Source organism: Dunckerocampus dactyliophorus, chromosome 12, assembly GCF_027744805.1.
Source record: "Dunckerocampus dactyliophorus isolate RoL2022-P2 chromosome 12, RoL_Ddac_1.1, whole genome shotgun sequence".
In the NCBI taxonomy this organism is placed as follows: domain Eukaryota; kingdom Metazoa; phylum Chordata; class Actinopteri; order Syngnathiformes; family Syngnathidae; genus Dunckerocampus; species Dunckerocampus dactyliophorus.
In genome coordinates, this window is record NC_072830.1 from 5,207,604 (window position 1) to 5,234,763 (window position 27,160).

General features: G+C 41.3%; 1 protein-coding gene across 2 annotated transcripts in view; it reads right to left on the bottom strand.

The window, feature by feature from the left end:
* gab2 (GRB2-associated binding protein 2) overlaps window positions 1-27,160 on the bottom strand; it is a 48,647-nt gene that overhangs the window by 15,610 nt on the left and 5,877 nt on the right. For both annotated transcript variants that reach the window (XM_054795159.1, XM_054795158.1), the window contains exon 2: window positions 14,094-14,397. In XM_054795159.1, coding sequence (XP_054651134.1) covers window positions 14,094-14,397 — 304 coding nt within the window. The remainder of the gene's footprint in view (window positions 1-14,093; window positions 14,398-27,160) is intronic.

A 27,160-nucleotide genomic window follows, 5' to 3' on the forward strand; every position in this document is an offset into this window, starting at 1 on the left:
ACGCTAGATGAAAGACAGCCGGGTCGCTAAGATGGCCGACATGCTTCACGCCTGACGCTAATGGTGCTGATGATGAATGTCGCTGCTGGGATGCACTTTCATCAGCACCACAAGCACCAGCGGAGCGAGCACAGAGAGGTCCAAGAATGCACAGAACTGTGCAAAAGTCTTGGTCCACCACAAGCTTAGCGATGGTAAGGAGTGGGCGTGCTGACGTGGTGAAACAGGAAGTAGCAGGAAACATGCCATAAATACAAAACAAGACTTTATATACAGTAGGGAGGTGTGTAGCAGACGGGAATTATGACATCATACCAATAAATCCGCTAACATTAAAAATAGCTCAGATAACTGTTAATTGAAAAAAATGCTCCAATGAGGTGAGATTACCCGTACAGTGCAGGTGAGCAAATCAAGCGCTCCTTTTTTCTCCTGCCTATGACCTTAACGGCGAGTCGTAACTTCCCCTGAGCTCACTCGTAAACAAACATTCACTTTAAGAGGAAGAACGTTGTACCAAATGCTCCGCGATGAGCGGAAAAAAATCCATGGAGCTCACACAAAAACCTTATCAGCCACCTGAAACGCCAGCGCCGCAGCGTTTCAAAAGTGCAGAAGGTCTGCCAGAGACCTTCGTGGCGTCACACCGGCTGCGCGGAGCGCGTGCCTGAATACAGTGCACCTTGCTGGGCCACAGCAGGTGGCTTCCTCCGCTCTATACTCTGGTTCTCCTGATAGCAGTGATGTGGTAGTAGTAATGTCGTGATATTTGAATTAGGACAAATCAACAGGTACAGTTGGTCAAAGCCTAATTTGTTGAAGTCCTTCTTTACCTCCAAGTGTGCACAAACTACTCTAAATTTTCAAAAAACAGTAGCTATAAAAATTTAGCGGTTATCTGTAGCATATTGGTCTGGTTTATTGTTATTGGTGTCAGTTTGAATAAAAAGATGTAATGCTTCTCTAGTGGAAATGGTGTTTTAAACAATAAAAAAGAAAATAACTAAAATAATACAACTATTAAAATAAACGATTAATTATTAACAACTACTATAAAACACATTTCCGGTTAATTTAAGATCTCAATAATTAGTTACTTTCCACTGTGTTCCTGTTAATGATATACATGACCTCAAATAACTGAGTATCTAAAGTATCGAAATTTTGATTTGAGAATTGTTTGTAGAGCGTAAAAATCAGTTATGGCAAGTATGGTTATTTCAGTATGGATCCGCACATGACTAATGGGTACATAAGAAGAAGAAGGAAAGAAGAAGAAAGGACGAACAACACATTCTGTCTGTGTCCTGTGAGGGGACACAGACAGAATGTGCTAGCTAGGGTTGCCAACCGTCCCTTGAAAAACAGAATCGTCCCGCATTAAAAAGTAAAAAGTATGAATGCCGTATTGAGTTGACAAGGGACACGCTTTGTCCCTTATTGCCATGAGAATGAAAAATAGTGTACAAAATGTGGAGTTAATTGACAACAGCTTGTCACAGGCTAAGCCGATCAATGCCAGCATGTGTGGTCGCTCACCTTTCAAATCTCATTGCCATCTTTTCTACCATCTTTGTTTACACACTTACACTTTACACTTTGTTTACACTTACAGTCAACAGGTATAGTTGGTCAAATCTTAATTTGTTCAGTCCTTCTTACCTCCAGGTGTGCACAGACTACACTTAAATCAAAATTTAAAAAGTAGATATCAAAACGTTATCGGTGTATTAAAAGTTAATGTGCCAAGGTGCTGAAAGCAATGCACAGAGTGAACCCCCTTTTCTGCCTGTTTGGAGGAGAGAGACGAGGAAAACAGACACGCATGCACATGGCAATATATTGATTGTCCACTTCACTTTCATTTATTGTGTGTAAATAATGTCAACCTGAAAAGCAGCGTTCCTGATGCATCTCCAATATTGTGTGTCATGAATGTAGGTGTACCTAATGTTGTGACCAAAGTGAATATCTTCAAAAGATGAGATGCTCTTCTTTGAGCAACTGGACTGTTGCTCTTGATCTAACTCTTGAGGTGAAGACTCTGTGGTCGACCTGCACCTCAAAGATAAAGAGCACTTGGACAGAGAAGAAGATGGTTTGAAAGAGGAGTGAGGGAAGCTATCCACATTCTTAAGGTCTACGACACCACCTTTCTCCCACACGCAATGCGGCCCTTTCATCTCTTCCTAAAAGACTCAGTCATTTAGCCTCTAAGAAATAAACAAGGCCATCATTACATCTGAATGGGATGCTAACGAAGGTGATACCACCCAAACGACCATCGTTGGCGGGCAGAGGCCCCTCTCCATTGGATCCTAACCATCGATCGCCATTTGACACCACTAAAGAGCCAACAATTCCTGTCTGGACCTGCCTCCTCCGTGAGAGGATAAATAGATTGGATCTTGCACCAGGCTTTCAGACTAGAGCTGTCCTATCTAGTCTGACTGGTGTGTGTCCCACCTAGTCTTTGTGCATGAAGTGATGAATCCTGCTCGGATGAGAGGCGAAACATCTTCTAAGACAACCTGAACAGTCCAGTTGCGATAGATTGAATGTCCTGAGAATACAATGACCTGGATGAAGGAGAATATTCACAGGACTCTCCTGTGAGATTCTCTCCAAGCCACAGAAAGACGGTGTGAGGCGGCAAAGGAGTCTTCTGCTGTTGCGGGTCACACGGTGCAATCAGTGCGTGCGGCGTGTTGCCAGTTAGGCCGTGTAATCCATCACCTTCTGTCTCTTCTGCTCCTTGGATGTAATCTAATAGAGCATGGCTGCTGGATCTCAGGATCCCAAAATTAGAAGCCAGCTGGTTGGCCGGGGACAGCGAGCGTCTTTGTCGCTTTGATGCTCATTTCCTCCCGGTCGGGGCCGGAACTGGAGGAGGAAGACATGAAATAATCTCATCTGAGATAAGATTATTTATTATAACAAGATATAAAAATAGAAGGAGGAGGTAAAGCGGCTGGGAGTATTGCACAGATTGCAATCACGGCTGAGAGAAGTCTAAGGAAGATACTCATCAGCAACACGCTGTACCAACATCTTCCTTATGCAAACTCAAAAAAAGCACTTCCCTTCATGCTTTCATAAGAGATTGTTTGTGAAGAAGGAAAGTAGCCAAGGTGTCGCAAATTAACCTCATTGGCCAAGTGGTGGGGAGGGAGGGGCTTGTGACATTGTGATGCAAAGGTCACACACACACACACACACACACACACACAAACAAACGCTACACACTAATACGCTAACATTCCTTGGCGTCATGTGAGCGCCGTGCTCTTGTAGGAGCAGGGCCGGGGGGTCGCCCAAAGTTCACCACCTCGCCACATTTGCAACGCTCTCACCTCATTTGCAACACAAAAGACACAAGGGAGTTACGTCCAAAACATTTTAACTCCAAATGTTAGGCTGTAGACCACCACCACGCACGCCAGCGGGCACCTTCTGGGTGTTTGTCACGCATTCCATCCAGCACATCAACACAGAGCAACGTAGCGTCACGCGTGGAGCAGAGGATAAAATGTTATGAATCCCTCCCGTTTGAAGAATTTCTACTGTAACATTGTGAAGAAGACACAAAGTATCAGACAGCACGAGCACCTCCTTCCTCGTGGTTCGCGTCATCATGAAATATTTCTGTTGTAAAAATAATAATATACTCACGCAGCACCACCGCAGATAGTAAGATCTTTATGATTGGAAATGCTAATGCTTTATTTATTTCAATTTTACATACTTACTACTTTCATTTCATTACTTCCTGTCTTTACCTGTCTTACCTACTATCATTTTTTTTAATAAAAAAGAAAAAAAGAATGTGTCATAGTGAAGTCAACAGAGCTTGGAAATAAATATATGATTATTATTCAATATTTCTAAATTAGGTATTGAAAAAGTAAAATATATTAAGATAAAACATTTTTTTTGAAAAAGTACAATACAATAGTAAAGATGATGATGATGATTTTAAAAAGCACATTCATTAAGGTAATTATTCAAATAAAAAATACCTTAATAAATATTCTTAAAATGAAGAAAAAGTAAAGACTAAAATACAATAATAAAGATAATGATTTTAAAATGTTTTAATACAAAGTAAAGCAAATAAAGATAATTACTAAAATAATGCTCCCAATTCTCTGAGTAAATAGCTCAAATAAAACACATCAATATTCTTAAAATTATTAAAAATATTCTTCAAATTATGAAAAATTAAAGATTAAAATACAATAATTATTTTAAAAAATCACAATTTTTAAAAGTAAATAAAAGGAAACTTCATTAAGATAGTTATTTGAACAAAAAATACATTGATAAACTTTCTTAAAATGAAGAAATGACTAAAAACGACTAAGAAAAGACTAAAACACAATAATAAAGATAACGATTTAAAAACATTTCAATACAAAGCAAAATAAATGAATAAAAATAATTATTATAAAGTAAAATAAATGAATAAAGATTATTTCTAAAATTAAAAAAAACAAATACTAATATTAATATTTTTAGAATTTTGAAAAAGTAAAGACTAAAATGTAACAACTAAGATAAAAGTAACATAAATGAATAAAGATAATTGTTAGATAAGATAATACATTTCAGGGTTGGCCGCACGGTGGTCTAGTGGTTAGCACGTTGGCCAATACAGGAACAACCTGGAGATCGGGAAGACCTGGGTTCGATTCTCCCCTGGGCATTTCTGATTGGAGTTTGCATGTTCTCCCCGTGTGCGCGTGGGTTTTCTCCAGGTACTCCGGCTTCCTCCCACATTCCAAAAACATGCAGGTGAGGTTAATTGGCGACTCTAAAAATTATGAATGTGAGTGTGAATGGTTGTTTGTCTATATGTGCCCTGCGATTGGCTGGCGACCAGTCCAGGGTGTACCCCGCCTGTCGCCCAAAGTCAGCTGGGATAGGCTCCAGCATCCCCCCGCGACCCTAATGAGGATGAAGCGATGTAGAAAATGGATGGATGGACATTTCAGGGGTTATACAGTCTTTTGAAATCTTAATGAGTGACCTAGCAAGGGTATTCATTTGAAAAGTCCTGATGGATATATCAACTATTATTTGTATTATTTTTTCATATATGTCAAACACAAAATAAAAGTGGAGCAAAGATAGAACAGAAAAGAAAACGCGAGTACATTTTAAAAAAGTATATTGAGGAGCTGCACGGTGAGTGCATGTGGTCACATGACCAGCAAAACCTGAGAGAGTATTTTTATCTGCCAGCGTGTTACACGCTGCGCCCACATGCAGGCTGCAGGCTGCAGACGGCGTGAGCGATAAACACGTCGTCTGAGGGCTGATTAGCCAGGAAAAACGGCCGAGCGCGGCGGTTGAAGTGTGACTCAGTGATGAAGACGATTACTCCAGTTTGGATGAGTTTGGTGTGGAAGAACGAGCTCGGGCATTTCTCAAGTCCAACCTCTCTGACATCTGACCTCACAAATGCACAACACGTCCCCACAACATGTCATGGAAGGCGTAAAGGTTGATCTGTGATCCAGTAGGAGTCACACTGTAACCAGGCTGGGAATATCTTCATCTTCATCTTCATCTTAATCTTAACAAGCACAGTGGCTTCCTCTTTAGGAGAAATGTCCAACTTTCTTACGTAACATCAAAGCAACATTTTTCAGAGAAGTTGTGTCAAATGTGGTCAACTTGAGCAACCTGACATTCTCTTCCTATACTAAACAAATGCCTTCATTCCAAATTAGCTTGCATTTTTACCGACATTTGGCAGTTGGAGGGATTACACAAAACCCGCTTGAGCGATTCTCCTGAAACTTTGCACAGAGGAGAGGCACGGTCCAAGGAAATGTGCAGCTACAACTTTTTTTCCCTCAACATTTTTGAGTGAATAATGCATGACTATTAATGGTGGCAACAAAATGGGGGCATGAGTGACGAGTGTAGAATTGAACTGCTGATGAGTGCAACCCATTGAGGGAGAAAGCAGAACAAAGGTTGTGATTGACGAAACGACGCTCCATTCATTAGATAGCACTCTGTGGTGGATGAGAGGTGTTGGCGGCAGGGGGGAGGTTGGCTTTCCCCGGGGCATGGAAACACCCCCCCCGACATGACTATCTGATCACGGAAGCGCACATGACGAGGACAAGGCGTACTTTACTGAGTAATGCAGTCGTGTTTGAGGAAGCTGGGCCTCCAGCATCTGCAGTCATACTTCAGCTGGGGGGGGCAAATAGCGGGAAATGTCAATTTCTCCTGGGATGTTACCGTGGCAGCAGATATCTGACCTGCCGCTGCCACTGTGTCTTTATTTCAACTAATCAATGGCAACAAAGCACACTTGGGAGGCTGGGGGGGACAAGGCATGTCCACCACGTGGAAAAAAGTAGTAATTATCCGTCCGGTATGAGCAAATTATGACATCATACCGATAAATTAAATAAAGTCTGGTGTCTCAGCCAACATTACTGTAACATTACTGACATCTAGTGACCAGTGTAGAATCCTACCTATCATCAAAGCGTCTTTGAATGCGTCTTCTGAATGACTTACATTTGTATTTGACTTCATTTAGCCATTTTTATGCTTGAAAATGCTTCATTTAGACAAAAAAGTATGTAACATTTGCTTAACTATGCAAAAGTTTTTACTATAATAAGCCATATTGAAGCACAAACTTCCTCAATCCCTTCTTCTTCACTCACAGACAGGTCCAACCAAGCTTGTAACCGTTACTGCCCTCTGCAGCATACACGGTGAATTACAGCTCGTTATTGCGTCTCACCCGAGCGATTCTTCCAAGAAAACTCCCACACCGCGAAGCACAGACTAAAATTCATTGAAAAAACAAATAGTCCCAAATGATTTGAGCATTTTGTCTATGACACAGTCCAAATCGCTTGAGAAATGTGAGAAATACAAAACTTTGAAAAATGAAACCATTCATTTTCAGTGGGAAAAATGATGTGGAATTTGGGAATTTAGAAAATCTGGGAATGTTTTGAAATATCTGAAAGTTGACATTTATTTAGGTTATCTTATAGATACTTGATACTTCCTTTTGAGGAGTTTTTTGAGGTTTGCAGTGAGTGGTAGAAATCCACCAGCATCAACACATATTCTAAGAAATTAGGGTTGGGCGATATGGACCTTAGCATGTATTTTTGGGATGTATCACGATATGACAATATAATTAAATACAGCAGAGGCTTGTATAAAAAGCTACAAACCCTATGATTAAATACACTTGTTTCAAATTGTAAAGCACATTTATTGACTTATTGGTAACAAACTGCAATACAGCAAGTGCATTTAGTGTCTACCAAACTAAGCGTTTTGTATTTTTGACGGGGTAAGTGTAGACGTGCTCGCTGACTCTGTCTCACGCTTCATGACACGTTCTTCGTACTCAACTCTGTGTTTGGTTTGCGGTAGAACAAATTTGTCGTGTTCCCACCATTTGCCATTACCGTTGCTTTGCAAACTTTGCGTATTATGGTCTCTCGCTCGACTTCTGCTCTACTGAATCCAAACCACTTCCACATTAGCAACAATTTCCTCGTCTATAGTCTCCACCTCTCCTCCACCTTCAGCCATGCTCATTTTCTCTCTTTTGCCGTCTCTGCTCTGCCTTTCTCTGCCACCGCTGGACCAGGGGTCACCAACGTGGTGCCCGCGGGCACCAGGTAGCCCCCCACGACCACATGAGGTGCCCGCAAGCCTGCTTTTCATTCAGGTTTTCAGTTAATAATGAAAGAAAAGTAGAAAAAAATGCATTCTGAAATACAACATGTGAGTTGTGGAAACCAGCATTTTGCTAATGTTCTGGTAAAACAAGCATATTTGATCTGTTTGGGTTTAAAATAAGCTCTGAAAATAAGTGTTACAAAAATGAGTAGCCATTTTCATTTTGTAAAAGTAGCTCTCACAAGGAAAAACGTTGGTGACCCCTGCGCTGGACCATGCACAGGGCCCTATGAAATACATCTTATTTTTTCCAAATTCCCTTTTTTCTATTTAAATTTTTTTGAATTCCGCTTTTTACATTTTACACTTATTTTTTTTACCTGCACAGTGTGCTTCTTTATGGGTTAGTGAATAAAATGCCTGTCAATTAAATGCAAAAATCCTTATATTTATTGAAGTAATGCATCACTGGCCCATTTTGCCCAATAATTGAGAAACGGATGTAGCCTGGCTAACTTTTCTAATTGGATGTCAGCCTCTGCACACATTGCTAGAAAAGATGTAGTCACCATACAATTCCAACTGAATATGTAAGATTTTTTTTGTGACACTCTTATTTTGTTGACACAGTTAGACCACATGGGGCAAACGGCGCTCTTATTTTGAAGGCCAGAAGTGTGTTCTCTGTGTGTTGTGAATGTCTGTAAGACGAGCTAGGTGCAAGAATAAACATGCTTCTCGTCTTTTTTCACTCAGAACCTGCACATCATCATGGGGTATTGTAAATCGCTCCAACGCGCTGAAAACGTACTCAACCAGCCCGAGTTACACACACACAGCCGCACTAGCATGCTAAACTAAGCTAACCCCGCTAGCTTCCATTCACGCTCCGTAAGAGGAGGTTCCGCCAACTTTCGCCGGTGGTTGTGGCCATTTCAACAAGTTTAGTTCATCAGCTCTAGGTCGTCAACTCTGGAAGAATTTATACCAGCATACTGGTATATAAAAATGATCGCCCAACCCTATAATGAATAATAAATATCAGCATGTGTCAGCTTTGACACGTATTCTAATAAACCATAAATATCAGCGTGTGTGTGCCAAAGTGAGACTTTGAGGAAGAAAAGTGCATTACGTAACAATGACTCGTTGTCATGTGCTGCCGCAGAGTCAAGAAATCCCACAAATGCGTCGCTGGGAAAATCATGTAGCGTGACACGTCTGCTGCATTTATAGAAGGACAGGAACTAACTTATTTTTGTTGTTGTGCCACCCTTCGTTTTTTCCCCGACAGAGGAATTCCCCCCATGTCTGTTTGACGACAACTGCAGCTGCAAAAAAAGTCGTTGTTTTGCATATTTTTTGTATTTATAGATGAATGGTGTCATAACTGTGTCATATTTTTAACACCAGCTCACATTAGCACTCATGCGCCAACATCACACTCATTACCATTTTTTACCTGTATAGCATTTACAGCAACAATACTACAATACTACCTGTTTGACAGGTAAACAAAAAAAGCAAATCATTCCTGGCGCTTTGAGTGCATGAAGTGCTAACTTCCTGGTTGTGCAGCGAAGATGTCTGCAATCAGGATGCATTCATCTCTTTTTCCACGTATTGTTTGAATAGTTGGTTTGTGATATTTTCGCTCATTTCCTCAATATATTAAAAAATATGACATTAAATTGCAATCTACTAATTTAATTTGTACTACGTCACACTCTTCTGCACTCTGTGTGTATGCTAGCGACCCCGCCTCCACCCACCGAGACAAAGAGACTGTATGACTGACAAAAGGGCTCACTCCGTTCATGCCGTTGTTCTATGGGACAAACGTGCCAATGCACAGGGTGAACTCTCTCCCTCCCTGCCTGACACGTATGCACATGGCAATATATCGAGGCCGGCAAAATGATCCGGTTAATTTTCATTTACTGTGTGATTAATTAATGAATTTTACAGCTGCAACTCTCGAATATTTTAGTAATCGAGTATTCTACAGAAAAGTTTTTCAATTAATCGAGTAATCGGAAAAAACATATTTTTGCTTGGTTAAAGTGCAATTATAAATACACACGAGGAAACAAAACATTTCTTCTGAAGTCACGTTGCCATGGTAACAAACTGCCAATAAACTTAGACAGTAGTCATAATTAAGAGAAAGCTAGCCCTCCACACAGCTAACGTTATGATACTAAGGTACATTAACCTTAATCTCACTGACTTGCGCTACGTTAATTTAACCTTGTATTTAACCTTGGATCTTACGCTCCATTTAGGAGGAGATGATGCAACATACGTGGTACGTAAGTGCTGCGTTACAACGGATACACGTCACGTTGCTGTTTAGACACATTTTCTGTCTGTTTTTTTACATTTTGTTTTCTCTTCTCCTTTTTTGCCTTGTCACATTCTCTTGCCTCTTCAATCTTCCCGCGCCATCCGCTTCCTTCTTCGTCCTCTGTGTTGGTGACGTAAAGGGAATCCTCGATTATTTTTTTTGTAATTGAGGTACTCGAATAATTCAAGGATTTGTTGCACCCCTAATGAGTTCATTATCGTCCCAGGCCTAGTCCACACGAGTCATTTTTTTCTGAATGAGAAATCTTGTCATGTTTTAATCTCGCGAGATTTTATGACACCATACCATACAGTAACATACCATACACTACCATACCGTACAGTACCATACCATACACTACCATACCATACAGTACCATACCATACAGTACACTACCATACCATACAGTACCATACCATACAGTACCATACCATACACTACCATACCATACAGTACCATACCATACAGTACCATACCATACAGTACACTACCATACCATACAGTAGCATACAGTACCATACCATACCATGCCATACAGTACCATACAGTACCATACCATACGGTACCATACCATACAGTAACATACCATACAGTAGCATACAGTATCATACCATACCATGCCATACAGTACCATACAGTACCATACCATACAGTACCATACCATACAGTACCATACCATACAGTAGCATACAGTACCATACCATACCATGCCATACAGTGCCATACAGTACCACACCATACAGTAGCATACAGTACCATACCATACCATGCCATACAGTACCATACAGTACCATACCATACAGTACCATACCATACAGTAACATACCATACAGTAGCATACAGTACCATACCATACCATGCAATACAGTACCATACAGTACCATACCATACAGTAACATACCATACAGTACCATACAGTACCATACCATAGTATGCCATACAGTACCATACCATACAGTAACATACCAGACAGTAGCATACAGTACCATACCATACCATGCCATACAGTACCATACCATACAGTAACATACCATACAGTACCATACCATAGTATGCCATACAGTACCATACCATACAGTAACATACCATACAGTACCATACCATAGTATGCCATACAGTACCATACCATACAGTAACATACCAGACAGTAGCATACAGTACCATACCATACCATGCCATACAGTACCATACAGTACCATACCATACAGTAACATATCATACAGTGCCATACCATACAGTAACATACCATACAGTAGCATACAGTACCATACCATACAGTACCATACAGTACCATACAATACCATGCCATACAGTACCATACCATACAGTAACATACCATACAGTAGCATACAGTACCATACCATACCATGCCATACAGTACCATACAGTACCATACCATACAGTAACATACCATACAGTAGCATACAGTACCATACCATACCATGCCATACAGTACCATACAGTAACATACCATACAGTAGCATACAGTACCATACCATACAGTACCATACCATACAGTAGCATACCATACAGTAGCATACAGTACCATACCATACCATGCCATACAGTACCATAACATACATACAGTACCAGGATATACCATACCATGCCATACAGTACCATAACATACATACAGTACCAGGATATACCATACCATGCCATAACATACAGTGCCATACCATGCCATAACATATAGTTTGTGTCCTTGTTGGTGTAAACCAGTACTTTTCAAATAGTGGGGCGGACCCCCCCTGGAGGGGCACGGAGAATTGTCAGGGGAGGCGTGACAGGCAGGGAATACCTTCAATGTTAGTGCAGACCTGCCAACAATTGTGAATTTATGGTACTCAACATGAAATTTAGTATTGTATTTTGTATTGTATTGTATTTGTACTTTATTTATCCCACAGCGGGGAAATTCACTTGTTACAGCAGCAAGCAAGATACGCAAGTACGCGAGTACAGTGTAAAGAATGCATAGTGACTACAACATGGTTCAAGTGGTGCAGGTGTTGTAGAGCCTGACAGCGGTCGGTATGAAGGACCTGCGGAACCTCTCCTTCTTACACCGTGGGTGTAACAGTCTGCTGCTGAAGGAGCTGCTAAGGGAACCCACAGTGTCATGTAGGGGGTGAGAGGTGTTGTCCATGATGGATGTCAGCTTAGCCAACATCCTTCTCTCCCCCACTTCCTCCACGGAGTCCAGAGGACCGTCCAGGACAGAGCTCGCTCTCCTGATCAGTCTATTGATCCTGCTCCTGTCCCTGTCCGTGCTGCCCCCTCTCCAACAGCCCACAGCATAGAAGATGGCTGAGGCCACCACAGAGTCATAAAACTTTTATTTATGTTATTGTTATATTATTATTTAACATTTAACTACTGAATACGATGTGTGCTTCACAGTTCTCCATTTTGTTGCATTTTCCTGGTTTTAGTTTCGAGTTCAGTCTGTACAGTACAGATAAATAAATAGACATGATCAGTTTCTCAATAGAATTTCAAATCGGGGGAGTGAAAATGTTTCTGTCCCGTAGAGCAGGCATGACAGAAAATAATTGAGAACCACTGGTGTAAACATCGTCCCCTCCATCACAAATACCGCTAAATGCCACTTATACTATACTATGGAAAATATGGTCATTACAAATATTCCCATACAAAACATCACTCTCATTATTTAGCATTAGCATACATTAGCATGACATGCTGTTAACCACAATATCTTGTTATGATTTAGCCCACTTAGGCAGCAAACTAAGATTTTTTTAAATTCCTAATTTACGATGATAGCTTCAAAAAAAGCACCGCAGCTGCTTTTTAGTGTTCTATTTTCAAGAACAAGCTTGCAAGAAGAAGGAAGTAAATATTTAGCAGGAAGACACGACCAGTATGCAGTAAGCACTTCATGCTAACAAGCACAGGGATTCCCCTCGTCATGTCAACGCCTTCACGCTATAAACAGCTGCTGCTTTTATTTACACACCTGTACATATTTCTTTTTCCGCCCCCCACATGATCAGTCACGCGGTGCAAACCATGTCAACAAGCGACCAGATGGCAATGTTAGCATACACGCTAGCTAGCTGCAGAGCAACTGCCTTTTCACCACAAAGACTGAAAGTCACCACACCTCCTCCTCCTTTCCTCAGCGTGGCCTCCTTCTTCTTCTTCTTCTTCTTCTTCTTCTTCTTCTTCTTCTTCTTGCTTTTATTACTAATACTACTACAGTACAATAATCATAGTAACACATTTTATTTATAAGTGCACTTAAGGTCGCTTTTCCAAATTATGGTGAAAAATATCAGACACAATTTGATATTTTTTGTAGATATTTATCAGGATCACGAGTGGGATTATTATGATCATTTTAATCACTAGTATTATGTCGATAACCGCTTATGTTGACATCAGTCAGGGGGCGTTGCCATGGACAGGTTCCACGGTATTATTATTACTATTATTAGATATTGATATTTATTATATTGTTAATTTCACAAGAAAAGTAGACATGCTTTACATGTAACATTTCAATGTCCAAATATAGACACTTTTTTACAACATAGCCGTGCTAGCGCAAAATAAAAACATGAACAGGCTTAATTTATGGTTTGGTAAGCTTCCTCACTCTATAAACGTCAGAGTGATAGGGATAGTACACATTGTTAGAACAACAATTTCAAATACTACTCAAGTGAAGTTGAAGACAGCTAAGGGTACCCTTGATCTGAGCCATGCACATATATATATTTAAATATATATTATAAATACGATAATTAATATATTCAATAATATAATATAATTGTATTATTATTTATCAAAAAGCATCATTTTTGTAGTTATTTGGACAACAAGCAACCAAATTTTGTTGATATTATTATGACTGAAATTCGTAGCAGGAGACCTAATAGATTGAGTTGTGCCAACTAATGAGTTTAATGAGTTGTTTGCTTTGCTGTAAGATGCTGTAGACTTACTAATGAATAAAAGATGAATAATTCATATTTGTGATAAATGTGTGTGATGAAGATGCAGCAGGGGTCGAAGGTGAGGCGCGGGAGAACCTCCTTACCGTGGTGGTTGTCGTCGGACTGGTTGAATCCGCACAGCTGACAGATGGAGCGCACCCACTTGTTCATGTCCTCCTCCGTCTCGGCCACCAGGTAGAAGGTCCGGTCCGAGGTCTTGATGTCGAAGACGAAGCTGTCCTGGAACTCCTTCCTCTTGAAGGTCAGGCCGGCGTCCACCTGCTCGCAGCAGTGCAGGTCGATGACCCTGATGGGCTTCTTGGCGTGGTCGTTCTTGTAGTACTCCAGGACATCTGGGTCGCCACTCATGCGACCGCTGCGCAGGATGAACCAGCGCTTCTTCCACGCCTGGAACAGGAGATAAGAGCCTCGTGACGCAGTCCAAACACAATAACGTACTACCGCTCCTACTACCAGTCCTGCATTTCATACATTCAGTTAAGCTTCACAGGAAGTTGAGACTCAGCAGCTGGACTTTGTTTGTGGCATCTTTGGACACTTTACATGCACTAAACCGCTTCCTTAAAACAACACGTTAGCGTGTGTGCGTGCGTGTGCATGTGTGTGTGGTTTGTGTGTGTGCAGCAGGTGTTGACACCCACAACCAACGTATTTCCTGTGCTGATATCTTCCAAAGCGGAAAAAAAACAGGCTCGGCAACAGTTTGGGGCCCAACATGAACCGCGGCAGGCACGCAACACAACATCTTTCCACCACACATGACAACATAGCATAGCAGTCCCTGAATGAGGTGGTTTGTGAAAACTATACGCCTCTTCAAAGGTTCAAAGGCCGCATCGACTGCATGCCTTTGCTTTTTCTTTGGCCTTTTGGCATCAAGACACGTCAGACTCGACAAGCGGGGGTAAGCAACGCAAGCACAGAGGGAAGACTCCGGTGTGTAAATGTGTCCTACGATTGGCTGGCGACCATTCCAGGGTGTACCCCGCCTATAGCCCAAAGTCGGCTGGGATAGGCTCCAGCATACCTCTGTGACCCTAATTAGGATAAACGGCATAGAAAATGGAGGGATGGATAAAACATGCTGGAACGGATGATTGTTATTTCCATGATTGTGTTGTTCCGCGGCCAACGCTACATAGCTTTAGCACCTAGCGCTTTGAGCAGGGGCTCAAGAGGAAGACCAGGAAGAGAGAGGTTGGGGGTGGTGGTGGTGGGGGGGGGGTATGAAGGTTTTTGGATGTCTGCCAGCGATGCACTTCCACCAGGCCGCGTCTCGCACATGCAGGCTTGCTGACACACAGGATCCTGCAGGCCCGCACCCACAACGCCCACCCCTCTTGCCCTCCATCAACAATGTGACCACGCCTCCATTCCTCCTTAGGACCCCCCCACCCCAGCCGCGCACAACTGACATAATAGAGAACCAACTGAAAATTGTCCTGCTGGATGTGATCCTCAGGAAAAAAAACAACAAAATGCAGGAATTAACGCCTCTATTCAGTTCACAGCAGAGACTCTTATACTCACCGGATGTGCGGCCTACAAAAGCAAATAACCACTGGGGTCTTGATATTTTAGACACTAAACAAGTGGCTTAATGCAAGCCAAGGCAAAATTTTAGCTACAATTTTGGATATTAAACAAAAACACACTAACGGCGCGGATGTTAACCAAGGTACCACTGTATTTAATATTTTTCCATCTTACAGTCTATATTTCAGTATATACTGCACCGTATTAATTAGGGTGCATGATAATAATAATTACGGGCCGATATGAGGAAATGATGACGTCCCGTACCGTGAGGGTGAGCAAATCAAGCGCTTCTTTTTTCTGCTGCCTGTGACCTTAATGGCCTGTCGTAACTTCCCCTGAGCTCACTTGAAAACAAACATTCACTTTCCGAGGAAGACGTTCCACCTGAAACGCCAGCCCCACGGCGTTTCAAGTGGCTGGTAAGGTTTTTTTCCCTCTGCGATGAGGGGGAAAAACCCATGGAGCACACAAAAAACCTTATCAGTCGCCTGAAACGCCAGCGCCGCAGCGTTTGAAAAGTGCAAAGGTCTGCTAGACACCTTCGTGGCGTCACACCGGCTGCTCGGAGCGTGTGCCCGAATACAGTGCACCTTGCTGGGCCACAGCAGGTGGCTCCCTCCGCTCTATACTCTGGTTCTCCTGATAGTAGTGATGTGGTAGTAGTAATGATATTCAGGATATTTGATTAGGACAAATCAAAAGGTACAGTTGGTCTAATCCTAATTTGTTCCAGTCCCTCTTACCTCCAGGTGTACACAAAATACACTTACATCTACATTTTAAAAAGCAGGTATAAAAAGTTATGGGTTATTGGTATCATATCGGTCTTGAGAAGCAGAAAGTTATTGTATTGGTTTGAGAAAAAAGATATTGTGCATCTCTGCTATGAAGTATCATGACTGTTTAGCAACCAGCAGCTAGCTGTGATTTGCTTTCCACTTTCTCATGCACTCCAAATCATGATTAGTGTTAAAGATGAACTGTGTTAGTTTTCACATTTAGGAAACAACAACCACTTGCTAGCTACTTCCTGTTTGAGCTTTTGCTAAATACACGCCTGAATGAATTGGAGCATTTACGGTTATTAGATTAATACCTGAGAAGAGCAGATTAGGATTATTATGCAGCTCTGGTATGGTATGTACTGTACATGTACGAGGTTGTGTTTGTCATGTTTAGAGTGGTGAGTGTACAATCTCCAGTCTTACTGGGCAAGTAGAAGTCTACTTCCTGCCGGCCGGCCGCACTGATAAACGCCGCAGGCGGTAACCTTAATATAGTGGCGAGAGGAGGCGTGCTGCTCTGCTGCTTGGGAAGCAGAAGAGTGAAGAAAGATAAGAAAGCGACTGTGGGAGATTTCTAGGAAGACACTCGTGCGCGTGGCTTCTCATAAAGACCAACATGACCGCACACAACTTCCTCACAACACAACTCCATCCCACTGCACGTCACCCCCGAGATATATGCCTGCTTTTTTTCTCCTTTTGTACTCACACTACTTAATTACTTTATTACTTTACTACTTTATGTTAGTTTCACTTCATGATGATTTTTGATGGAATGAAAGCTTGAATGCTTGGTATTGGTACGCCTATTAACCCACCTACTACTACTACTACTACTACTACTACTACTACAACTACTACTACCAGTCCTACTACTACTACTACCAGTCCTACTACTGCTACTCCACTCCACTGCTCAGTGCAGTCCAGCTGGTAAGAAGGCCAGCGGGTCTTCCTGCAGATCTGAGCTTCCGTGTGGCCTAGGGGTGGAGGGTGGTGGAGGGTGGGGGTTGGGGGGGTGGGGGGTGGGGGGGGTGGGGGGTTGGTTAATGTGGGAGAGGCGGGGGAGGTTGGCCTGGTTGGTTCTGAAACTTGGGCCTCTCTTCCCACAGTCTGAGTGATCAATGTGGGTTAGCGCTAGGGTTGCCAGCTTCCATTAAAATGAACAAGTTTGTTGTTTGCTGGCAGAGACAACCAACCCGACTGTTTTTTTTGTACTATTTGACACAAACGTGAATTTATTTTGATGCCTGTTTTAGAGTAATACAAATACACGGGAAATTATTTGTTCAATTTTTTTTTTTTTGTTAAAAAGGTCACACTTTACAATAAGGTACACAAAAGTACAGTAGTTACTGAGGAACTAATGAAGAACTAATGAGGAACTAATGACTAAGGCACATAAATTTAGACTAGTTACTGAGGAACTAAAGAAGAACTAATGAGGAAGTAATGAGTAAAGTAGTTACTGGGGAACTAATGACGAACTAATGAGGAAGTAATTACTAAGGCACATAAATTTAGTCTAGTTACTGAGGAACTAAAGAAGAACTAATGAGGAAGTAATGAGTAAAGTGGTTGCTGAGGAACTAAGGCACATACATTTAAAGTAGTTACTGAGGAACTAAAGAAGAACTAATGAGGAAGTAATGAGTAAAGTAGTTACTGGGGAACTAAGACACATCAATTAAAAGTACTTACTGAGGAACTAATGAAGAACTAATGAAGAACTAATGACTAAGGGACATACATTTAGACTGGTTACTGAGGAACTAATGAAGAACTAATGAGAAACTAATGACTAAGGGACATATATTTAGACTAGTTACTGAGGAACTAATGAAGAACTAATGAGGAAGTAATGAGTAAAGTGGTTGCTGAGGAACTAAGGCACTTACATTTAAAGTAGTTACTGAGGAACTAATGAAGAACTAATGAGTAACTAATGACTAGTGGTCAGGGTTACGTAGGTTCATTCCTCAATAACTACTGCAATACTACAATAACTACACAATAATTTTGTGCACCTTATTGTAAAGTGTTACCTTTAAAAAAACACAATTAACAGAATAAAATCACAATTTTATATTAGTTTAATAGAAATATGTCCTGATCAACAGGACAGTATAAAACAGTACATATAAATATAAATATCGTACATATGATAGTATATAAATTCAATGTCCAGGTTTATGAAAAATACAAAGAGTTGAAGGAAATATTCTTTGCCGAGCTACTGCTAGCTTACAAGCTATCTGTTGGTGACCCCGTGATAGCATCACTATTTGAAAGCTGTATTTATGTTCAACAACTAGTGTTTTGAAGACAAGACATTATTATTAGAATGAAAACAAAGCAAGGTTGTTAAGTGAGTTAGCAGGGCTCACTCCGCGCATTGGTTTCAGCACCTTGGCATGTTTGTTCCATAGAACAACATGAACGGAGCGAGCCCTTTGTGGAGGCGGGGCCGCTAGCATACACACAGAGTGCAGAAGAGTGTAACGTAGTAGAAATTAAATTCGAAGATTGCAATGTGTTATATTTTTTCATTGTACTTTTCTTAAAAGTAATGTTATAATCTTCTCGTTCTTGTATGTTTTGTATCGTCTCGTCTTGTGACACCACTCCTGGATATGCATCATTGCTCCAAAAGTCATAAAGAGATCAACTTAACAAAAAAACCTCACTTAGCCTACGTCCCAGTTAGCCTAGTTTTACGTTTACGTCCAACATCTAATGCGCTTGGTGATTCCAACTGTCTTCTTTATGTATTTTTATTACAAATCAACTTCATTAGCATCGTGTTAGCATGGAAACTGGAAGCGGATGTCATTGTCTCCAGCTCCATCGCCCGCCTATGATGTCATAAACTACTGACTGTAGTTCTTTGCTCGCTAACACAGTTACGCCACATGTCTCTGCTTTGCTTGTTGATCACGGCTGAAAAATAGACAGCAATGGAGCCAAAGACAGCTGCAAGTGGCACACGTTTGATAAAGAATGTGACAAACATGATTAAATTGAACAAGAAATAACTCATAGCAGAACACCAAGGTGGTGTCCGTTGTACAACTATCATTTTAACAGTATATGGATTCTATACAGTATATGTCTATACAGTATATGCAGTATATACAGGTATATACATGTACAACTATCCATACCATACCATTCTTACTCACGGTGTTTTTAAAGAAAGAGCTAAAAAACATCACACGGCAACATAATAGGTAGATAACAACAGACAGGACACTACCCGCAGCCATTTATAACAACAGTACAGCAAAGCACGCTGGAAACAGGAAGTGCTGTTATCAAAACCATATACGTAGACGAGGCATTGAGCGCTGAGCCTTACGTCAAGGTCGCCGCCATATTGTACAACTATCATTATGACAGTAAATGCAGTATATACACACAGCCACATCCACAGTGATCACCTCAGAGCTGCTTGCTTGTGTCCTTACAATTATGTAAGGTGTGTCTCTTGGAGTAGCACTGTGTGTGTGTGTGTGTGTGTGTGTGTGTGTGTTTATAGGAGTCACTCATGGTGTTTTCAAATGTGCATAAGCAAACATCCAAACTAAACACGCATGCTGTCCAACTTCCAACGAGGGCGAGGATGGAGGGGGGTTGTTACCTGGGGCTACTACTACACACACGCGCGCGCGCACAAACCTGGGCAAACACTGGTGCAGCATTACCATTAGCATTAGCAAGCACCTATGTCTGTTCTATTTCCAGCCGGTCTATCCCAGCAAGAGTGTTACCTCTCGTGACTCGCCAGGTTTGCGTTGGCGGCCGCAGGCTAAGAGAGTCTCGTTTGACCGGAGCAGTGGAGGCCAACTGAGCATGCTTTCACACACACACACACACACACACACACACACACACACACACACACTACTGGAAAGTTGAGCTGTGACTAGGGAAATAACAACAGTGGAAGGATAACAATTTAACAATTCAATGATAAATTATATTTAAGAGTATTTATGATTGAAGAGTTGAAAGTGTTGAAGACTGCATGCTTCTACCTTCCTTCAGTATCTTTTGAACACTTTTTAGAAAGGTACTTATTAGGGCTGTCAAAGTTAATGCGTTAATGACAAGTTAAGGAGAATTCTCTTTAACGCCACTATTTTTTGTCGACATGTGATTAACGGCCCACACCGTAGTTTGAGGAGTTATTTGTATCTACTGTCGCTGTGAGCTGAGTTGTCACCAAGTACATCGAGTCTCAAAAGCCAGAGAGAAGAGAGAAGGTATTTGAGTACTACAGGCACTTTTTATTGTCATTGACACAGTGGTACCTTGGCATACGAGTGTCCCAACTAACCAGTGTTTTTTAGATGCCAGCTGTCTCTCGGCTGATTTTTTTTATTTGATCTGTGAGCTAAAATTTGGGTAAGGGGCTGCTAGTTACCAGCAGGCATAGCCCTGGACAGCTATTTGGGGGCTTGTGTCAATGTGACAAAGGCGGACGTAAGCAAGCAGTAAACGCTCAGGAGGAAATTTATTAGCATTATTATTATTATTTATGTCATGTTCTGTGTTTGTCACTCTGCTGCCGCCTGTCTGCTATGTGTTGTAGTGCACGCTGTCCTGCAGAGGCGGAGCTGATTGCACACACCTGCGCTCAACCTCCAGCACCTTCGTTAGCTGCTGCAAGGCAGCAGTCAGGCGCCAGTTGCTCTTTGCTTGCTCATCTACAGCCATACTCGCTTTCCTGGTGACTTCTGACTGGTCTAGTTTTTGTATTTTTGCTATAGTTCCCTGCGTGCTAATCCCGCAGTTTGTCTAGCTTCTCGCTAAGGTTAGTTCTGCTACTGTTTTCAGCAGCTCTTTGAGTTACTCTCGTGTGTCTTTTGTTCCTGCCTTAGTTTTTCCGCGGCAGTGCTTTTTGTTCTTACCCTTTTTGGCTTTATGCCCAGTGTCGTTTTGTTAGTATTTTCGTGCACACTTGTTTGCCTCCTGTGGAGCAGTTTTTGTATTAAAACATTTTTTGTTACAAGGCTGTGTGTTTTCATTCTCTGCATCTTGGAATCCAAAACCCGGCCTTGGCCGAACATTTATTAGTGATTTATTAGCGTTTCTGCTTGAACGGCTGAGTTTGTCAAAGATGACAGAACAAAAGTTGCATGCTGTGTCATACTTCCAAGTGATTGAAGTGGCCAGACTAAGAAACGTCTGATAAAGTGTGAGGGGTCATCATACCAACACCTTTCATGGACTCCTTGTATCAAAGGACTTAAGAAAACTGCTAGGAGATTTTATACATCCTTGGACGTACTAAAAAGCTTTTCCCTCTCCAAGCACAAATCACCATATAGAAGGCATACATACCACCACTTATGGAGTATGCTTCTCCTATTTGGAGTGGAGCAGGCACCACAGCACTTACACTATCAGACAGGCTGCATCGGAAAGCCCTCCGATTACTAAAAATCGAGGAACCACTCAGAGCAGGAATTCTTCCACTTGAACATAGGAGGAAAGTGGCATCCCTTTGCACTTTTTACCGACACGTCTTCATGAAACCATCCATTGAAATAACTTGAATCCTGATGAAACAATAAATGCACGCATAGCTCGATATTCTGCGAGTAGTCACCCCTGCGTAGTTCCCAAGTCCAACACCGAGTGTCCTCTTTCTTCCTACATCACAAGAACAGCCGGGTTGTGGAACTCCCTCCCACCAACTGTTTCCAGAGACTCCTAACATGAACTGTTCCAAGTCAGCAGTTAATGCACATTTTTTGAACGATATTAGCAAATGAAATACAAATCAGCTTTTTGTGTTGTGGGTATTTATGGATCACCGCAATGACAAAAAGCTGAAATGTTGACACCAACACCCAATAATAACACTAATCTTTGTATTTAAAAGACAAAGCTTTAATTATGTATCACATTTTACTTTACTTTCCACAAAATAAACCAAAAAAATTGTTTTTTTAAATTTTCTACATGTATATATATATGTAAATATATATATTCTGGCTGGGGGGTGTAGATCTATCTATCTATCTCAAACCCTCAGCTTGGTCTTCACGCCACAACAACCTGCACTCGGTGGCGGCGCTTGTTGTTGGCGGAGGAAGACAGGCTCGGGGAGGCAGACGGCACTAATCTGGTCATCATCAACGGGCGGCCACATTCCGCATTCCTTCTCCTGACTGACCATTGTTTGTCGCTTTGCATGGTACTACCTCCCCCAAGGACGTCTATCTATCTGTCTGTCTGTGAGACAGCAGGATACCAGGAAGCCTCCTTTTGGAAAAATGGACATGTTGGTCTTTTCCTCACTAAATAGTGGACAATGTGTACAGATACCGTGTGTAAATATCAAGGTATAGTAGATACCGCTGCTCCAAATGAGCATGATTTGGCTTTGGCGGAGGTCTGAGTTCTATTGAGTGATATTCTAGTTCAATGTCAGCAGTATTACACACAAAACTATTCTAAACTATTACGCATTTATCTCATTTCCGCAAAAACATTTGAGGACGGATAGAGGCTGGACCAAAGAAAAAGACACATCAAATTTTGGTGAAAATCTGGATAAAAGGTACACACCTTTTTGTCAAATTTTTTTCCTTTTATTTCTCAGTAACCAAGGCAATTTCTCTGAAAAAAATCATTTTATTAATATTATTTAGTGTTTTTTATCCCTTAGTTCACATTAAATTCCATTCAATTTATTTAGATAGCGCCGAATCACAACGGCAGTTATCTCATGCCACTTTTCACATGAAAGTCACAAATGAAAACAGAGAACCGCCTGAAACCCCACATGAGCAAGCACTTGGCGATGGAGGCAAGGAAAAACTCCCTCTGGGGAAGAAACCTTGGACAGAACCCAGGCTCTGTGGGGCAGCCGTCTGTCTCGACCGGTTGGGTTGAGATACAAAAATAAATCGAAAAAAAATAGAATAGAGTGATAGATGGTAGATCAAGCCAGAAGTCTTAGTAGGTTCTGAGTTGACTTTTGAATAGATAGAGGGTGTCTGCACCGCGGATTGAGTAGGGGAGATGGTTCCACAACAGAGGAGCCTGATAACTAAATACTCTACCTCCCATTCTACTTCTAAAAATTCTAGGAGTGGCAAGTAATTGTAAATTCTGGGAGTGAAGTGCTCTCCTGGGTTGATAGCGTTCTAAGTTAAGATATAGTGGTGCCTGACCGCATCTAATACGAGTGAGATATGAGCTCTTCTTCTGGTTCCGGTTCAGATTTGTGCGGCAGTATTTTGGACCAACTGACTTTCTTAGGGCAACCTATTAACAGAATTAAAATTAAACTTGTGTCATAAAATAAAAAATAATATTATACAGCTTTAAAAAAGAATATCCATCCATTCATCCATCCATTTTCTTCCGCTTATCCGGGTCCGGGTCACGGGGACAGCAGTTTCAGTAGGGAAGTCCAGACTTCCCGGTCCCCGGCCGCCTTGTCCAGTTCCACCGGGAGGACGCCAAGGCGTTCCCAGGCCAGCTGTGAGGCATAATCCCTCCAGCGTGTCCTAGGTCTGAGCCGGGGGCCTTCCCCCGGCTGGGCATGGCCGGAACACCTCACCAGGGAGGCGTCCGGGAGGCATCCGGACTAGATGCCCAAGCCACCTCAACTGCTTCCTCTCCATGTGAAGGAGCAGCGGCTCTACTCTTGAGCTCCTCCCGGATGACCGAACTCCTCACCCCATCTCTTAGTGAGAGTAAAAAAGAATAGTTATTTAAAAAAAAATAGTATTGTTGTCTGAACTCTACTGGGTGTTTTTGTTTGTGAATGAAATAAGTTGGTGGTGAAGGTGGGGTACAGACAACGGAGAAAGACGTTCAATTAGAAGCATTTGCCAACATTTTCCTTCACTTCACGAATCTAAATGACTGGAATGTAAAGGACGACCTACTTGGTGCTGATGCAGCTCGTTTGACCTTGGAGTGTTCAGCAGGAAACTTATGTGCACGTACGTGCGTGACATCAATTTACACAACAGCCAGCCAAGCCCTGAGCGGCTGGGAGGCCGCAGCGTTTACTCAAGCAAAGACGTCTTCTCTGGATGTTTTCAGGTCGGGTGGAGGCGAGGCATCGCAAACAAGACGAGCGCGGCGTGTGCGTGTGCCAACGCCGTGAGGAGGACGTTCCGCATTACGCTGCATTCAGTGCAGTGATGCGTTCAGGGAAACGGAAACACCAGCTGATGATGATGATGCATCATGGGAACATAACAAATTCTCCTCCCTCACATCTTAATCTGCCATCAGGACACTTTGTGCCACTTCCGCCTGCGCCATCTGCTGCGTCGCCTCCATGATGGCGCCCACGTTCAACACAGAAACACGCGTGTGCATCTTTACTGAATATGTCTGATGCTTTCACTTGCTCTTCATCTCCATGAAGCGCATCATGCTGATGTAAAGTGTGTACTTGTTTTATGATATCAGTGTTGACAAATAAATGTATTGATAACACACAATAACACTCCAAGAATAAGAAGACAATAAGGAGAAGAACTGAGCAACAAAGTGACACAACTCGTGAAGAGGGTGACATGAAAGCACCTATCGCTCTTCTCGACGAGCAGCGGGTCCTGCTGTGGCCCCTCCTCCATTTGTCTTGCTACAAAAAGCACATTTGTACTTCCAAACGTATATGTTCATGTTTTTACTGACTTTTTGCAAATGCATCACGGCCAATTATGTCAATTCCACAATGACATCATGACAGCACTCGCTTTTTTTTTGCTAAATAAATTCTTATTTTGTTCTTAAAGACATCTTGGACCCAGAAATATGAATAATAAAGCTTTGCTTCTTCCTACTCCTTCTTGGACATGCAGAATTGTGAATTGTGTGATGAGCGCCAGTGTAATTTGTGCGCACGTTCAATATGAATTAAACCATTACCATTACCAATACCAATAAAATAATAATACTAATACTACTACTACTACTACTAATAATAATAATAATAATTATTATTATTATTATTATTAAATATTATGATGCTTTAAGTTTAATTCAAAAGTTTTAATTGCTTTTATTATGAATTAATTAATAATAAAATTATATTTTGTAAAATAAATTCTTAATTTTTTGTTAAAAACATCTTTGGAGCCACAAATATGTATAACAATAAGAAAATCAAAAGAAACAATAATAATACAAAACTTAATATTAATATTAAAAAAAAATTAAGATGTTTTAAGTTACATTCCAAATGTTTGAATTTGTAATAATTTAACAAATTAATTTGAAATTTTAATAATAATTAAAAAAATGTAAATGCAATAATAACATTAAAAATTTTATAATGATGTCATATGTAAAAAAATATATTTTTGTTAAATAAATTCTTAATTTTTTATTAAAGACATCTCTGGACCAATAATAATAACAATAATAAAATAGCAATAAATACTACTAATGCTACTACTACTACTAATAATAATAAAAATATGTTTAGATTAATTACTTGTTAAAATATTAAGATGTTTAAAATTAGATTCCCAAATTCTTTATTGCATTATTAATTATTAATGTAATAAGTTTGATTATTTTGATTTACAAAAAGTATTTCCAAATTGCATAAATAAAGAAATACATTTAAGATGTTTAGCATCATTGGTTGTTTTACTGGAAGAAACGGCAGTCATGTGGAAGTCAGCCATGTTGTCGTGTTGTAATGTGATGCTTTTATGTCAGTTAAATGTTGTCCTGAAAAGAATGGATATGACAGGAAGCGACCGTCGTTAGCCAGTCTTTAACGTTTGTAGCCAACATGACACGTGCAGCCCCGGCTCTCGCCCAAAGGCAGCTGGGATAGGCTCCAGCATACCCACGACCTTGGTGAGGAAAAGCAGTATAGAAGATGGATGGATGCATGATACCTGCAGCCATCAGTCAGCGCTGTTAGCAAACAGGGCCAATCTAATCACAGTCATGTGATATACTGCAGGAGGAGCCAGTAGCAGCAGCCCGCTAATATGACGTCTACTTTGGACTGCACTGACCCACAAACTCAATTTGTGCCCCCGTGCAGCTAAAAACAGACCACCTGGTCCAGACCCGTCCCACAGCTCATTGTGCTCAATGTGTGTGTACGCTTCTTCTATGTTACTCTTCTTCATTCACTACAAAACACTATTAGAATGCTAGAAATACACTTCGAGACTAAGTTGGTGCACTGTGAGGGAATAATGACGTCATACACATACATCCCGTGATATCCAAGCAAACGTGCACTTTTGTTTCTTAGCCCATCATCCACAATCCTTATGGGAGACATGAACACATGTCCTTCTCTTTTCTGTGCATTCTAAAGAAAACAGGTACAAACAGGTTAAAAAGAGGCAGCTAATTAATGCACGTAATGACTTTTTCTAGATTTTTTTATGTGCATCATGCATGAAGCTTTAAAATTTCAGTAAACATCCTCGTTTTAATAAAACAACTTGAAACGCAGAGTTGACTTTGATTTAGTCTAATCTGGCTTTGCTTAAAAAACATTGCGCTACATATCGTGTATCGATTTAGCCTAAATATATATGGATATGAGTTTTCATATCCATATCGCCCAGCCCTAGCGACAAGGTGACTGGTGTGTGACTACTTGATGACGAGTAAAGTATGCCATGGCCATGCAAGGAAGTGACTGCATGGATGGAACATATGTGACACAACCATCAGATGAAAGAATGCAAGCGGAACAAGCACAAAAAAAAGGTCAGTGCCTGTCAAAGCAGGAAGCCGGGAGGTGCTCCAGCCTGACCTCCGGGGGCAAGGACTTCCCAAAGCCCCCCTTGGTGCAAAACACGGTCCGAGCT